The sequence below is a fragment of the Zingiber officinale genome, chromosome 1B (assembly GCF_018446385.1).
Source record: "Zingiber officinale cultivar Zhangliang chromosome 1B, Zo_v1.1, whole genome shotgun sequence".
Classification (NCBI taxonomy): Eukaryota; Viridiplantae; Streptophyta; class Magnoliopsida; order Zingiberales; family Zingiberaceae; genus Zingiber; species Zingiber officinale.
The window spans coordinates 91,098,496-91,115,976 of record NC_055986.1 but is presented as its reverse complement, the minus strand read 5'-3'; the positions used below and the strand labels follow the sequence as shown (position 1 = coordinate 91,115,976).

Here is a 17,481-nt window from a genome sequence, read left to right as displayed (position 1 = left end):
GAGGAATCAATTATATTTATATTAGAGTTGGGCCTAGTTACCCACTTAATATAAATAAGAACTTAAGTTGGGGTTTGGTTTATTTTCAAGTTGGTTCGGCAATTCCTCCTCACGAAAGCCTCACGCCACTTTCCCTCTCCAAACCCTCAACGCCGAACACCCCTTCTCCTCTTCCTCTCTCGGCGCCCAAGTCCCAAGGGCTCTCGGATCACTTTCCGGCGATGACTCCAACACGAAAGAGGTTCTTCTCCGCGAGAGGAACGTGAAGACGTGATCGGATCGTCGAGAGGATCATCTCCACCGGAACTCTAGCGAATAGAATCGTAAGAAATTACGATCAAGAGGTAAGAAACCCCTCACCTGCAGTATAATAGCTCCGTTTGGATTTTCTATGCATTAGATTAGTAATATGCAGATTTTGTTGACATGTAGGGTGTTTTAACCCTCCTCTCAGATTTAGGGATTTAGTTGAGCACCTTTAGATGGGCCGGACACGCTTACCCTCTTCAGTTGGGGTTGTAGACGTTGTCAGGTGCCTAAAGGTGATCTCCCTAATAAAGAGGAGAGTTGGGACCCACTAAGTGTTCGACAAAATAACTAGATCAGTAAAAATGCAACTTAGGCATTTTAATAGTACAATTAAATGCATTAGAAGCGTTTAAAACAGTAAATCAGTTTATTTTAGCTATATGGGACTACGGTCCAATGGGTGGGCTCCCACAGTCGCCTCTAGGTTCAGATAACCTAGCTCTAGGTTCAGATAACCTAGAAACAGCAAGTTAAAACAGTTAGCTATATTCAGTATTTTATTTTCAGTGGCACTGTACTGGATCAGATATCCATTGGGTTGGACTCCCACAGTCGTCCCTAGGTTTAGATAACCTAGTTAACCCTACTAGATTCGGGACTTGCAAACCCGGGTCTAGTTAGGGATGCGCGCACAGGAAGTACAGTTGCCGGGCCCAAACAGCATGATTATGTATTTTCACTTATTATGTATTAGATTTCAAAACTCAAAATCAATTATACTAGTTGAGTTTGTTTCCAGTTACAGATTTAGTTTCAGTTAGTTTAGCCTATATTCAGTTCAGTGTTTATTTGGTTGCTTTGCCATGATTCAGTGTTTATGCCATGCTTATATGTTATGCCTTACAAGTTCAGTATACCATGCCTTAGCAAGTTCAGCGCATATTTTCAAATAGCATGATTTAAAAGCATATTGCATCGAATGTATGATTTTGTGAGGTAGATGGTTTCTTACTAAGCTTTAAGCTTACAGATTCTACTTTTCCTTATACTGCAGATAAAGGTAAAGGAAAGATGGACTAACAGAGGAAGCTGGAGGGCAATGCAAAGATGGTGTGTGTGGCAGGAACCGGAATCAAAGGTCCTTAGGGGACTTAGCAAGTTTAACCAATTAGAACTCTAGCAATTTTTACTTTCATACACTTTCAATTATTAAATGTGTTTAGTGACTTAAAATGCCATGAACCAGTGAACCTTACTCTAGCTTAAGTCTAAAATTGTTATTACATGTTGTTAGAATAGTTATCATGCATGGGATAGTTGATAGGTGGAGTCTTGGCACAACCCAGGGGCTGAAATCAGAGTTCAGATTCGAAATCAGAACTCCGATCGGTCTCCGAGTTTCTGTGCGCACTTGGATCGGTCAGCCGACCGATCCAGGACCTCACTGATCGGTCGGACTGACCGATCAGTGAGCCATCCGTGCGTCAGCTGCGTTGGGTGAGCTGGATCGGTCTACCGACCGATCAGGTGCTCCCTGATCGGTCGGTAGACCGATCAGTGCGCACGCAGACGCCTCAGGATCGGTCAGTCGACCGATCAGGTGCTCACTGATCGGTCGGTCGACCGAAAGCGAAAGAAGAAGAGAAAGCTTTTGGATCGGTCTGCCGACCGATCCAGAGACTTCTACCGTGCCAGTATCAAGCTGGATCGATCCCGTGATCGATCCGACAGCCCAATCGATCTGTGGATCGATTGAAATGCCTGATTACAGCTAGCAGGTCATCCGGGAGGCATAGGTTGTCTCCCCTAGCAAGTGTACAACTCCTAGGTACACCCAGAGCATTAAGTTTTGATCAGTTTAGTAGAAAAATTTTAATTAGCCTAGCTTTCCGCACAGCATAGTTTAGCAATAACTGTAGCGATTCGCCTTACAGCCTAGTACCCAGAAGGCGGGTCGTTACACATCTTCTGTCGGTCAGGGCCTGACCGCCTGACCGACCATTTCAATGATCTTCCGTTCAACCCTTTGACACCAGGTGTTAACCACCTTGACTTTGACCTCCACCCTGGCAGTTGACCCCGTGCCAGGTAGGCCTTCTTCCATCGCCGTATCACAAGCCTCCCTCTCAAGTCTAGTCGAAGGAGGCTGCAAGTCCAACTGACTGGACCAGTAGTCTTTGATGGCTCACACGCCTTTGCCGTTCGGATTCACATCGCCCGACTGGTCATGTAGATGTCATTCGGCCCAAGCCTCTCAAAGCCAAATGTGCCTCAGTCGTTTGGCTGTATGACAACTGCATATCTGTGTCGCTCGGACAATGAGCGGCAATACTTGGCCAAAGTTTTTCTCGTCTTCCTTGGCCGAATGCCCTGACGTCATCCAAATTTCTCAAAGACCGTGTAAATCTCTGCCATTATGGCCGAGCACATGGCCATACTTTTTAATAAAATCTCATTAATGTCGTCTGGTGAATGAGCGCTACGTGTCCCCCTCTCTGCTGCCGTACGTTTGACATGATAGGTAGATATCCTGTGGTGATGTGACAGGCGCCTTTTCGAATTCAACGGTCAAATCTCCTCCTAGTTTTTCGCAACCCTAGATTGGACGGCTCAGGTTGATCGACCGCGAGGTTTATAAAGCCACGTGCGTCGTTGTCTTCTTCACTTCGTGGGCCTTCGTATTCGAGCTTCCTGGCGACACTCCGCTGTTGCTTCTTCTCCGACGATCCTTTCTGTAAGCCTCTTCGCTCTTTCGTTTGAATCTTTTCATTGTTCTCCATCGACCCCCTTGTTTTCTATAGCAAGCTCCTCACAGCCCTTGCCTCCGTCCTTGGGCTTTGGTACACTTCCATCGAGTCCAAGTTCGACGGAGGCGACGCTTTGCAATCCGCCTATGAGTTCCTCCTAATTATCAAAGTGTTCTTCCTTCTGCTTCCGATCGGCGGCATGAACCATCGCGAGGTGCTCTATGTTTCTTTAGGTACCAGTTCACCGCTAGTTTGCAGTTTTCGATCCACCCTTTTTTTCCACCGTTTGTAAATATTTCTGAATTTCTCTCCATCAATTAATGTCGAACGCCTTTTGACTGCTGTGCAAGGTCGTTATCCTGTTCTGCATGCACGACATTCCTTTGACCCCTCGGCTCTTCCATTATTTCTATTATCCAAAATTGTTTGAGCCAGGGACTTTTCTCTTCCAAGCCCGAGTGACCTTAATTTTATTTGATAAGATGTCATCCTCTAACAAGCATTGGAGAGGCTACTTCTTCTTCGTTGGCCTTCCCGAGCAGCTAGATTTCCCGATCAACTGGCAGCTAGAAGTGTTAAACCCTCCAGAGCTCAATAAGTACAAAAGACGATCGGACTACTTCCATGCAACTTCAAGCTTGGCCGGTCAGAAGTACCACATCCACAAGTTGCTGCTAGAGGGCGTCCTCTACATGTTCGGCTTGAGCCCGATCCGCACAAGGCTTCCGTCCAACCTAGATATGTTCGTTCTTTCTCCCAACCTTTAAATCTATATAATTGATTTTTCTTCTTTTTGTGTAGCTAGCTCGAATCATGTTACGAGTGTGTTTGACCGACAAGTGCAAGCTCGCGGACGTAGACATCAATGTTGCCGTCATAGCCGAGTTGGAGGGTCGCAGTCTGCAGCCGGTCGGCTCCAACGAGGATCCTCTTGGCGATGAAGGAACACAGGTGCTGGGAGTGGAGTTGGAAGAAGTCAAATGGCCGCGAGCGACACAGTGGCTGCAACAACGGATCTTCCGCCCGTTCAGTAGTCAATGGTCCCCATCGTGGTTGCCATAGAGTCAGCCACCTCCGGCGAGCCCCTTCGGCAATGCAAGAGACGCCGAACCGAGGGGTCCTCCCGATCTGCAACTTCGGCCTTGCATACCCCAACAACGGTCATCTCTTGACCCTCCTCCGAGCGGGGTGAGACTTTGCTTCCTCCTCTCGAGCAGGGGATCATGGAACTCCTTGCATCCCTATCATCCGACCGGATACCTTCACTGTCCGGTCTACCTCAATAGATGATCTGCGCTCCGCCGATCACCTTCATGCCATCGCCTTTGCCAGCGACGCAGGTGTCTCACATTTATCCGGTCTCCTCCTCCTAAACCACAAGCAGGAAAACTTCTAAACCTTCTGGTCCGAGCGGATAGAGGTCAATAACGACAATCATCCACTTGCCGACTGATGAATATCGTGGTGTGGACGACCCAGCATTTTGCATCCCCAAGCACCATATCAGGATCTAAGGGTCGCACAAATATAGGCCGATGCAAGAGCTCGTGTGGCGGTTATTGTTCCATGGGAACTCACCAACAGCCACACTCAGATGTCCACTGGGGTATGTATACCTATCTTTTCTTCTTTTTTGTTCGTTCAGCTTTTATAATTCTATTGTCGTTTCCAGGAGGTGGCTTCTCAAGCGCGTACGGAGCAGATGAGCACCGAAATAGCCAAACTAAGGGTCGATATGAAGAAGAGCTCGGAGATGCTAGAGGCGGAGAGGGCAAAAGCGCCGAACAGGCTACCCAATTGGCTCAGCTTAATAAACATGCCAGCTCCTTCGAGTCCAAGATCCACTCGTCCAAACCAGGAAGCTCCGGGCTATCGAAGACTTGGAGATAAAAAATAAAGAGTTTCAGATGTTTGCTCAGAACCTGAAGGAGGCGAAGGCCACGCTGAATGCTGAGCGAGAGGGCAAGTCGGCCAATCGGTCTATAGCAAAGGCCCAACTCGACGTCAAGGATGAAGAGCTGGCCCAGTTGAAGGCAGAGTTGCATGCATCCTGAGCAGCCCTCGAGACTTATCAGGGCAGGGAGTCTGAGTGGTTTGAGCTCATAAAACGGGCTTATCTCCGCTCGGACACCTTCAACGACAAGGTCAAAGATCGAGTGCTCCGCCTTTTTAACTTTGCGATCGACGGGGCACTCGACCAATTGAAGGACAGTGGCTATATTCCCACCGCTCTAACAAACAAGGTCATCAGCCGAAACAAGATGACCGAGTCGCTGTCCGACGGTGTTTTGGATTATCTTGAGTGAGCCTGCTCCCACGTATCCCGTCTCTTTTTTGTACTGCCTTTTTGGACTTGTAAAAATTATGCAAGTGTTAATGAATGGTCGCTCGTTCGGCGAACCTTTTTAATTAATGTTGATCCTTAGTTCTACGTCATTCGGCTCTTCCTTTTCATATTTTTCGAATTACGAACCGCTTATCATAATGCGAAAAACTTCCAAGTGGGGCTCCGTGGTCCACCAGTCGGCGTCTTATTACTTGCTTGGATAAGTCATTTTTTGTTGCTCTCGGGTTTATATCTGCCTCTTAGTTGTTATAGACGCAGACTTAGATTTAAGGTCACCGCTCGATCGTTGATGAAAACTGGGGTTTAAGGTCGTCACTCGACCGTTGACAAAGACTGGGGTTTAATGTCGTCGCTCGATGGTAGGAGAAGACTAGGGTATAACGTCACCGCTCGACGATTGTAATGCGTAGATAGGAGTTTATAGTCACTGCTTGACTTTTAACTTGGCTGATCGGCTCAAGAGTCTGGAAAACTTATGCTCTTTTTATTCATGTTTATCCTGCATTCAGAAGGCACACATACTTATACATATACATCAGATATTCACTCGTGCATCACTCATCCGGCCCTATAGGGTTAGAGATGGTTCACGCTCCACGGCCGCTTGAGTTGTCTTCTGTCTCCATCCTCTAAGTAGTAGGCTCCTGAGTGGAGTTTCTCCATGACCTTGTAAGGTCCCACCTATGACACCTCAAGCTTGGTGACGTCGTCGACTGGTTTTATTCTCTTCCACACCATATCGCCGACTTGGAAGGACATCGAGATCACCCTTCGATTGTAGTTTTACTTCATCCGCTATCGATATGCTATCAACCGAACAATAGCCTTATCCCATGCCTCATCCACTAAGTCGAGCTCCATGAGTCTTCGCTCGGCGTTCCCCTTGTCGTAGAGCTGCACTTGGTCAGTTTTTACTCCGACCTCCACGGGAACCATCGCTTCATCGCCGTACACCAAGTGAAATGGTGTTACACCAGTCGCCTCCTTTGGAGTCGTACTGAGGGCCCGCAGAACACTAGGGAGCTCATCAACCCAGCTGCCTTCTGCGTGGTCAAGTCGAGCCCATAAGCCTCTGAGGTTCTCCCAGTTGGTGACCTTCGCTTGGCCATTACTTTGGGGGTAGGCCACAAAGGTGAAGGCATGCTGGATGTCATAGCCTTCGCACCACTCCCTAAGCCTCTAACCAGCGAATTACCTCCCATTATCCGAGACGAGCCGATGGGGGATGCCGAACCGACACAGGATATTCTTTCAGATGAATTTGATAACCATCTATTCACTTATTTTAGCTAGCGGCTCGGCCTCACCCACTTGGAGAAGTAATCCACAACGAGGAGCAGGAATTTTCATTGAGCGGTTGCCACGGGGAATAACCCAATGATGTCCATGCCCCATTGGTCGAATGGGCAAGACATCGTGGAGGCCTTCATCTCATCGGTCGGTCGATGCAGGATATTGTGATACTTCTCGCAGGATAGATAGGTGGCTACCATCCAAGCGGCATCCTCTTGGAGAGTGGGCCAAAAATATTTGGCTGGGAGAATCTTTTGAGTCAGCGAATGACCACCCAAATGACTTCCACAGGAATCTTGGTGCACTTCTTGGAGGATGTATTCCACGTCCTCCGACCCAACACACTTAAGAAATGGCCTTGAGAAAGCCCTCTTGTAAAGCAGATCCCCGATTAATGTAAACCGTTTGGCTCTCTTCTTCAATAGGCAAGCTACTTCCTGATCAAATGGTGTGTTTTCGGAGCTGAGGAATTCGACCAACGGTGTTCTCTAGTCATTTAGGAAGGAAATTCCCTCCATTCGGTCGATATGCACCACCAGTGAGACCTGTTCGATCGGCCGGTTTATCACAACCCGGGATAATGAACTAGCTAATTTAGCTAATTCGTCCGCTGCTTGGTTATCTGATCGGGGGATCTTCTGTATAATGACTTCTTGGAAATTTGCTCTCAGCTTCTCGAAGGCTTCTGCGTACAACTTGAGCCGGGTGCTGCTTATCTCGAACGTCCCTGATAGCTGGTGAGCGGCCAACTGAGAGTCCGAGTGAATGAGGACTTTTGTAACTCCGACATGCCACCCTGTCTGTAAGGCGACTATCAACGCTTCATATTTAGCTTCGTTATTGGTGGCCTGATAATCCAGCTGAAAAAAAATTTGCATCTGATCCTCCTACGGTGAAATTAATAATATGCCAATCCCACTGCCTTGCCGAGTGGACGAACCATCGACATATATTTTCCAAGTTGCATCTGGCTTGGTATTCTGGACCTCTGTAACAAAATCAGCCAAGGCTTGGGCTTCAATCGCCGTTCAAGATTGGTACTGGATTTTGAACTCACTAAGCTTAGTCGTCCACTTGATCAATCGCTCGGATGCCTTCGGATTTAGGAGGACTTTTCCTAGAGCATTGTTGGTCATCACAACGATCGGGTGAGCCAAGAAGTACAGGCGTAGTCTCCGAACGGTTAACACCAACGCATAAATTAACTTTTCAAGACAGGTGTAGCAGGATTCTACACCTTTCAATATATGGCTCAAAAAATACATGGATTGCTATTCTGGGCCATTCTACCTAACTAATGCCGAGCCAACTGCATACTCGGTGGGCGATAGATAGATCTAGAGTGGTTTACTCATGCTCAGCTTAGCTAGCACCGACAAGGAATTAAGGTACTCCTTGATCTCTTCCAATGCTTAGTTGCACTCTGTGCCCCATTAAAACTTTGTAGCTCGGTGCAGCACCTTGAAGAATGGATGGCTTCGGTCGGATGACTCAGAGATGAACCTAGATAGTGTGGTGATCCGTCCGATTAGACGTTGGGCCTCCTTCAAGCTGCGAGGATGTCTTGTAGCTCCTTCACCTTGCTTGGATTCACCTCAATGCCCCATCGGTGACAATGTATTCGAGGAAGTGTCTACTCTTCGTGTCGAACATACATTTGCTCGGGTTCAGCTTTATCCCATATGCCCTTAAGGTTTGGCATGTTTCTTAGATATCTGCACATAGATCAACAGCTCGGAGTCACTTTATTAATATGTCGTAGATATATACCTCCATGTTGCGGCCGATCTGCCGCTGAAACACCTTGTTCATGAGCTTCTAGTAGGTAGTGTTGGCGTTCTTTAGTCCAAATGACATGACATTGTAGCAGAACGTTCCGTTTATTTGATAAAGTTGATCTTTTCTTGATCCTCTTTGGCAAGAGGCACTTGGTGGTAGCCCTGATACATGTTGAGCGTGCAGATTACCTCGCAGCCCACCGTAGAGTCTAGCATCTGGTTTATTCAGGGCAGCAGATAGAAATCCTTCGGGCATGCCTTATTCAAGTCACGGAAGTAGATGCAGACTCGTCATTTGTTGCCCGGCTTGGAGACCAGCACGACGTCAGCGAGTTAGCTCGGGAATTGCACTTCCCGTATGTGGTCGATCTCCAGCAGTTTCTCTATCTCCGCCTGGATGATCAATTTTTGTTCCGTACTGAAGTCCCTCTTCTTTTGCTTCATCGACCGAGCATTCGGTCAGACATGGAGCTCGTGCTGAGCCACACTCGGCGAGATGCCAGAAAACTTATGTGTCGACCAAGCGAACACATCATAATTTTGTCTAAGGTAGGCGACCAACTCTGCCTTCTTCGCGCTTTCCAAATCGGTGGCTTTGAAGGTGGTTGCCTCCGACCGACCAAGGTGGATCTAAACCTCCTCCTTTTCCTCGTAAACCAGCGTAGAAGGCTTATCCGTGATAGTGTTCACCTCCAAGAGCGGATTTTTTCGAGTGGCCCTTGCTTCTGATTTGACCATCTCGACGTAGCATTGGCGTGTGGCCAACTGGTCACCTTTGACCTTTCCCACCTTGTCGTCCATCTGGAATTTGATCTTCTGGAAGTAGGTGGATGCAACCATCCGGAACTCATTTAGGGTTGGTCAACCCAATACAACATTGTAGGCTGACGATGTGTCAACTACAATGAAGTTGGTGGTCCTTGTCCTCTTCAACAGCTCCTCCTCGAGCGAGACGGCCAGGCGAACTTGGCTGATTGGCAACACTTCATTGCCTGTGAATCCGTAGAATGGAGTTGTCATGGGCAACAGCTAGTTCCAGTCAATTTGCATCTAAGCGAACACCTTCTTGAATATAATGTTCACTGAACTTCCTGTATCAACAAAAGTTTGATAAATAGTATAATTGGCGATCACCGCTCGGATGATCAGTGCATCACCGTGAGGGATCTCCACTCCCTAAGGATCTCTAGGGTCAAAGCTGATCTCGGGTCCTTCGGCCCTCTCTTTGTTGCAGCTCATGGTGTGAATCTCAAGCCGTCGAGCGTGCAACTTCCTCGCTTGGTTGGAATCGCCGCCAGTCGGCCCATCGACGATCATGTCTATCTCCCCTCGAGCGGCATTGCTCCTGTTCTCCTCCTCTCGAGCCGAATGTCTATTCCACTCGGCGGAGACTCGGACGGGACTTGGATTGTTCCCACGTTGAGGCTGATGGTGGCGTGGTTCAGCAGTTGTCCTTTCTTCCTCCCTTCGAACGACTGATCGACACCTATGTCGGCGATCAAGTGATGGGGATTGACAGCAACATCCCCGTGTGGCTGACCTACTAGCTACCAGGTCGTAGCAGTCCCAGGTGTTGTACGTCACCGAGTGGTGGAAGGAGAAGAACATCGGTGTCCACATTTTACCTTTTGCAGCCTTTAGACGAGCGACCGCCACATGCTGCATGACATGTGTCTTGGGCTCATGGTGTGACGAGGCTCCTCCTGACTGAGACCCCTTGGGGGGTTGATGATTACTTGGTTGTCGTCGTTCAGATGCTCCTGCAGGCTCGGCAAGCGTCTCCTTCTTCCTTGCCACCTGACTTCTTCCATATTGATGTATTCATTGGTCTCCTTTTGTAGGTGGTCAAAGTCCCTCGGTGGTTTCCGAACGAGTGACTGAAAGAACTCTCCTTCGGTGAGCCCTTGGGTGAAGGCGTTTACCAACACGTCCGAGGAGACCACTGGGATGCCTATTGCCACCTAATTGAAGCGTTGGATGTAGGCCCTCAATGCCTCTCTAGGCCCTTGCTTGAGCAAGAATAAGTTCATGCTCGTCTTGTCGTGGCGGCAGCTGTTGGCGAAGTGGTGAAGGAATGACGCCCAGAAGTCCCTTCAAAGTTGTGAATCGATCCCTCCAACGATCTTTTGAACCAGCGGTGTATCGATCCAGAGAGAGTGGTGAGAAAGACTCGACATTTAACTCCATCGTTGTATTGATGAAGTGTGGCCGCATTGTCGAATTTGGCCAAGTGGCCATCCAAGTCAGTGGTTCCATTGTACTCTCCGATCACCATTGGAGTGTAGTGTTTTGGTTGAGAGTCATTCAGAATCCCCTTTGAAAACATCTAATTGACCCGTTCAGGCGAATCATTCTCTCTGGATGTCTTCCCTTTCCTCACATCCCGAACAGGCGTGTCGTTTGAGGAAGACCCCCCATTTTTGTCCTCTCGACCCCGTTCCTCCGATAAGGCTTGCTATTACCCTGAGCAGACACTCGGTTCGCTCGGTCAACCTATTAGGCTGGTCGACCGACGGCTGATGCTGCTGGCTCCTGCGCTTGGCATTCGACCATCGCTTGTTGGCACTCGGCCAATACCTGTTGTTGTTGTTGCTCCACTATCTTCGCTGCTCGGGCTTGTATCAGAATGTCGAGCTTCTTTTACGTCAGCATCACCATCGTGAATCATTCGACATCTTCTATCTTCCCATTTGGATGCAGGTTGCGTTCCCACTAACGACGCCAAAATGATCCTGTCCAAAACGTGAAGCTGGAAAGCTGGGAGGTGGCGGCTTCGCTGACCGGATGTGGACTTCGCTCTGCTCTAAAAAACAAATGGTGACAGTGCCGGGCCAGGGAATGGATCCTCGGCGTTAGCCTTCCGACGCTCAAGTCAGTCACCAGAATGTGGAGAAAAGCGGAGCAACAGTAGCAGCAATAGAACTCAATAATAATGCGTATCTCTGCTAGTAATGGATCCCCCTTTATATAGAGCCCTGGTGGGTGACGTGCATGCTTTTCGAGGCATGGGTATGCTCTCCCATGTGTCTCATGAAAAATTCTTGTCAGGAAAGTACCTCTGACACCATACATTAACAGGACATGCATATCCCTGACAGCGGCACTGTCTCCCAAAAAGATGTCGACAGATACTACAGTGATCCCAGTATTGGGCCGAGCGGGGTAGCCACACGGCCGAGACTCCGCTCCGTCCGCGGCTAGGTCCAGCTGTTTGGCCGAGCGGGATAGTCGCTCGGCCGGGACCCCTCCGCTCTGTCGATCTTGGTGGCTCCCGTCTGTGATGGTTTTGTAGCACATGTCTTCTCCCTGTTCGGACAGGCTACTCGGTCTCCCTCGACATCCTATTGCTCCGTGTCGAGCGTTGGCTATCTTGCACATCATCCCGAGCTGAATGGGAGGTCAGCTCAGATCCATCTCCTGTCGATCGGGGCTTGAACGCCCGATTGGCCATTCCAATGATCCTCCGTTCGACCCTTTGATATTCGGGTGTTGACCATCTTGACTTTGACCTCCACCTGACAGTTGACCTCGTGCCAGGTAGACCTCCTTCCATCACCGCATCACTATTGATGTAGATGCAATACAAATCATACCTACTACCTCCGTGAAGATGATAGCGGTAGGTCGGCAAAACTGAAAGTGGTATAGAGGCCACCGGAGGTAGCACACCCCCAGAGGCATGTCTTCTTATCGGAGGCTCCTAGGCATTCGAATGGCACAATAAAACGCGGCGGCTACTGACGAAGGCGGAGGGAGAATGAGGGAGCTATCTCAAATATCAATTCAAGATTTACACATACCCTGCCCAAAAGTCTGTTAAAGGCCCATTTAAGATCCATGCCGACCCATCTGGCCCAACTATGCTGCTCATCATAAAAAAATAATAGGACAGGAAAGGAATTTATTCTCCAGCCATATCACACACGTCTAGAAGAGGAGAATATTAATTTTATGTTATTGTCTTTCTTACTATGGCTTCCTAGATTGTCTACACACTCGATCGCAATAGACTCATTGATCACCTATGCAACCAACCTGTATGAGGCTCATTGACAACTATTGGAGCTTTATTCCCATATTGATTAACAGACTAGTATTCCTATGGCTCAATGATCACGTGAATACGGCTATATTTCCTCCATCTTGCCAAATGCTAGATCCCTTACATTAAACTACTATAAACCTCGGGTAGAAAACAACTTTCTCTCTAACAGAATATAAAAGAAAATGGTTAATAAAAAATAATATTCTTTCTCAATTTCACAAGAGAATTTGAGAACAATAGGATAGACAATAATTGATTTAGTATCTCATTTTTTTAAAGAGCCCAAAGTGAACTAAAATCCATTTATTTCAGGTAAACATTTTTTAAAAAATATGTTTTTCTTTCACATTTTTAAACAGTATATTTATATATAAGCCAACCAAAAAGTTTAATATTGTTTTTTTAATACCACTTCAATCATTATTCAGTCCATTTTTTTTTATGTTTTTACAAAAAATTATAAATGATTTTTAATAAACAAATTGAGTTGTTTGAAAAAGAAAAAACGAACTTTAAATAGTAAGATGTTTTTATCATTTTTATGATAAAAACACTCAAAGAATAGATTCCTTGGCAAAAAAAAAAATGATATAGATTTAATAAAACTTTTTAAAAACATATCCTCAAACAAACATGCGAGGCTCCTTTCTTTAAAAAAAAAAAAGAAAAGAAAAAAGAAAAAGGGAGAAGAAATGAGTAGTGCTAGTGATTTATCTTTAATAAGTGCACCTTTAAGTAATTTGACTGTCGTGTATCTTTTGTATAAAGATTGTGCGAAGACCAGCAAAAAGAAAATTAAGTGAAAATGATTGAGCACCAATAAAGTAGTCGACACCAATAAAGTGGTCGTCAATGTCATACCAAAGTATGGTATTTTTCATTGCCAATCTTTCAATTTTTAAAAAAATTTATAGTAGAAAAGCACAAAAGAAATGACTTAGATATAAAAATTTCATGATTAATTGAACCATTATTAATAATTCATTATACATTATCTTTTTTGAAATCATGACTCTTCCCTCCTTTATTTAGGTGAAAATCTAAGAGCCCCGGCCCTTTAGAATTGCGCCATGCAATTTAGAAGAAAAGTAAAGGGGCGTTTGGTTTAGGAGAATAAGAGTAGGAAATGAAAATGCGAATCATTGATTATCATTGTTAATATTTGGATTATAAGAATACGAATACAAATAAGGAAATGAATCCTTGAAATTGGGTAATAACTCATTTCCATGTACCTACCCTTCAATGAGTCATTACCTTATTTTCATCAATCAAAATATTCCCTTATTCCAAAAATACCCTTGACCTAAAACTAAAATTTTCTCCCTTAATATCAAATATCAAAATATATTTATTTATTTTTTCTTTCATATCACTTCTGTCTCTTTGTTCTCTCTCATCATATTTTCTCTCTCATCAGTTTATCATACATTTTCTCTTTCCTTAATCTCTCCTATCACACTCTCTTTCATCTTTTTTTCTCATTAAACTTTCTCTCTCCTCAATCTCTTCCATCGCACTCTTTTCCTTCTTTTTTTCTCATCATACTTTCTCTCTCCTCAATCTCTCTCATCACACTCTCTTTTCTCTTTTTTTTCTCATCACACTTTCACTCTCCTCAATCTCTCTTGTCACACTCTCTTTTTTTTTTCCTCAACACACTTTCTCTCTCATCATACTTTCTCCCTCATCATAATTTCTCTTTCCTCAATCTCTTCCATCACACTCATTATTCTCTTTTTTTTCTCATCATATTTTCTCTCTCACCATACTTTCTCTCTCCTCAATCTCTCACATCACACTCTCTCTCCTCATTTTTTCTCATTACATTTTCTCTCTCTCTTTATCCTCTCCCATCATATTTTCTCTCTCATCTTCTCTCATCATGCTGTCTCCTATCACACTCTCTTTTCTCATTTTCTCTCATCACACTTTCTCTCTCTTTATTTTTTCTCATCATACTTTCTCTCTCATCATTCTCTTTCATCATATTTTTTTCTCACATTCATCTTTCTCTCACATCTAATTTGTTCTCTTATTTTCCTTTAAGGGTAAAAAAAAGATATTTTGATTTATTCCGATAGAAAATATGCAACTAACCAAACATTGCTTTTAAGAGTGATATTGTAAAATATCGAAAAAATGGAGATAATAATAAGGGGAATTTTCTTGATTTTTTGAAAATTTTTCAGAAATTTTTCGGAGCTCGTATGGACAAGTTTACGAGGATAAAAACGGGACTCGGGAAAACCTGTTTAGACTACCCTATTTTAAAGAGGAAAAGTTTTATTTTTATTTCATTTCCCATTTCCTATTTATTTTTCTTTTTCTCCCATTACTGTGTCATGCCCCATCTGTTTCCCTTCCTCCTCGCGTGCTCGGCGCCGAGCCTCCTCTCACGCCGTGCCCTAACTGCTCTAACCGACGCCGCACGCGATCTCTTCTCCCAGCATACAAGACCCCAAAGGCCAAGGGAAGCCTCACATCACTCTCTTCTCCTTCCCTCCTCTCCACTCGAATTTTTCCCTCTGCCCCTTTTCAGCGCCACTGACAACCGCAGTGCCGCCGGCCTTCCCTGTGCCCTAGCATCGCGCCGACGCCGACGCACAGAACCTCTTTGTCGTGCCTAGCTGAAGTTGCCATCCTTGTCGCAGCACCACCTTGCTTCTTCCACGCCACGCCGACCCTCGGGCTCACTCCCGACTTCACCGAGTAGCGCCACTTCAGCACTCGATCGTGTCGGCGCTGCTCATCTCAGCATCGCCCAAGCCGCCATCTCTTCTACCCTTGTCTTGAAGGCCGCCAGGGGTTTTCCGTCTCGTGAGTTTATTTCCTTTCCGAGATGTGCCCAGCAGCGAGGTCTCGTCGCACCACTAAGTTGCTGGATCCCTGTTCATCACAGACAGTAAGAGAGAAATATGTAATGTGCACAAATTGTAATGGTGTATAGATATCTTGGTTGATTCTCAATCTTTCTTGTGATACGGGCAGTGAGGAGGGTTTACAGCAGCTACTTCTTCCGGTAGCAACCAGCTTTGGTTGTGAGTTGAGGTAAGCGTTAACCCTAGCCTCTAAAATAGGTGATACGGTGATGGATTGTTAATTTTCAGGCATTTAACCATGTAGGACAGCGGTATCGCAGCGTGTACCTTCGACATTGACTAACCGAGAAATCACTATATCTGGGTGAGTTTTGGATTGAGGTAAATACATTGTTGTTAGTATAAATATGGATTACATGGTTAGTAGGATTATGTAGATTGGATTAGCTTTAGATTTTTAATCTAATGTTATGATTAGGGATAAAGGCAAATAAGTATAGTTAATCGTTGGATTTAATTTAGGAAGGTTGAGGGTTATGGTTTAGGGGTTTTCCCTAAATTGTTCTTAAGGATTTTTATTTAGCTATTCATTTAATTTGTAGCTAAATAAAAATGTATGTTTGATATCACAGGACCTTGACACGAGATGAGTATCTCGACGTCGTATTTGGATCAGTTTGGACTTTTCGATTGGAGGCAGGTACCTTGACTTATCTTTGATAATGTCATGTTGATATGTTTAGTAGGTTATAGCCTTTAGTAATAATTATGTTTTTCCTTGTTTTGATATGTCGCTACCGGATACCTGTTATATGCTTATTAGCTCACCTATCATGCATTTTATGTTAGTACTCACATGATTATATATTTGTTCATAGAGGTAGTGGCATACCCTGCTTTATGATGTTCAGGACCTAGGTTTTTATTTATACCATAGCGGACCTGGATACCCTAGATTTGTGGATTTAACTTATTGATACTAGGGTACATATTTTTATATATATGGATTGATTCAGGATATTGTCATGCTTAGTGTCATGCACCATTCACATGATTGCATGTTGCGCGATAGTCTGCTCTATTATTGTTGAGCACATCGTCAGTTTCATCTCTGTCGGTGCTCCGTTGGTCCGCTCATGGGTAGCATGACGCAACGTGGTAGCACGTCAGTTTGGGCTCTGTCGATGCTCCGTTGGTCCGCTCATGGGTAGTGTGACGCAGCGTGGTAGCACGTCAGGGATCCCTCCCTGTCATGGTGTACCGGGAGATGAGAGCATTGCGCTCCCCCATTTATGATTTGGGGTAGGAGGATAGGTGTACTCCGACAGCATCCCGTCCACTCGGTCACTCATCAAGAGCAGTGACGTCAGAGTGCACGGTTGTCACAGCCCTACCCACTCGGTCTCACCATTGTGTGTGAGATGGCTGACTGGCGTCAGGGGTGACCATGACATTGGCATCATATGCATGATGCATTTATTTTTTGTGTTTGCTGCATTTACTTGCTGCATTTATATGGATGCATATGATTGACATGCATACAGGATTTATGATACTCTCGATCTGATGACCTAACTATTCTGATAGGAGACCCTGGTGAGTACAGATCTCTTCAGCCCCTTTTCTATTGAGCATTCCAGTTTTTGTTCAGGAGACTGTACTCCATAGTTATTACTATCTGTTATAGCTTGCTATACATGTCAACTGGTATCTGCTGAGTTGTTGAACTCACCCCCGTGGACACTATCTTTTTCAGGTACCAGGTTGTTTATGGAGTCGCTTGGAGCATCCTACCTGCCGATCCCCACGTCACATCAGAAGACCTATCTCCGTTTTTGTTTATTTATTTTTTGGTATATGAATGTGTGTATTTGGCTTTGTGTTTCAGTTTTGTTTCCGCAGTGTTGTGTTGTTATGTGGTGTAAGCCTAGCCGGCTAGCAGTCTCTGTTTATAGTTGTATGTATTGTCTATTGGATTTTCACTATGTTTGGTTTTAATACAGCCGAGTGGGATGTTAGATTTATATATAATTGTGTGGTTGTATTTTTGTGGTATCAGCCGAGTAGGCTGCATATATAACTGCGTGGTTGTGTATATATTCCAGCCGCCTGTGGTTGATGTATATTGTGTCTGTAGAAATGTTTCAGATTGTCACCCGTACAAGGGAGGTGCTGCCGAAATTTCTTTGGACAGGGACTT

General features: G+C 45.4%; 1 protein-coding gene across 1 annotated transcript; it reads right to left on the bottom strand.

Annotated features, from left to right (window-relative positions):
- Positions 1–6,138: 6,138 nt before the first annotated feature.
- On the bottom strand, positions 6,139–9,254 carry LOC122040004. Its single transcript, XM_042599396.1, has 2 exons — positions 9,051–9,254; positions 6,139–6,522 (listed from the first exon to the last, which is right to left on the bottom strand). The coding sequence occupies exons 1-2, from the start codon at positions 9,252–9,254 to the stop codon at positions 6,139–6,141; spliced, it is 588 nt and encodes a 195-aa protein (XP_042455330.1).
- Positions 9,255–17,481: the final 8,227 nt, after the last annotated feature.

Bases quoted from the DNA above. Each gene is read 5' to 3' on its own strand.
- LOC122040004 (XM_042599396.1), bottom strand. From the start codon at position 9,254: ATGGTTGCATCCACCTACTTCCAGAAGATCAAATTCCAGATGGACGAC. The intron at 6,523-9,050 runs GTTTAGATCCAC...TTCGCTGGTTAG, and splicing joins TTTACGAGGAAAAGGAGGAG to AGGCTTAGGGAGTGGTGCGA.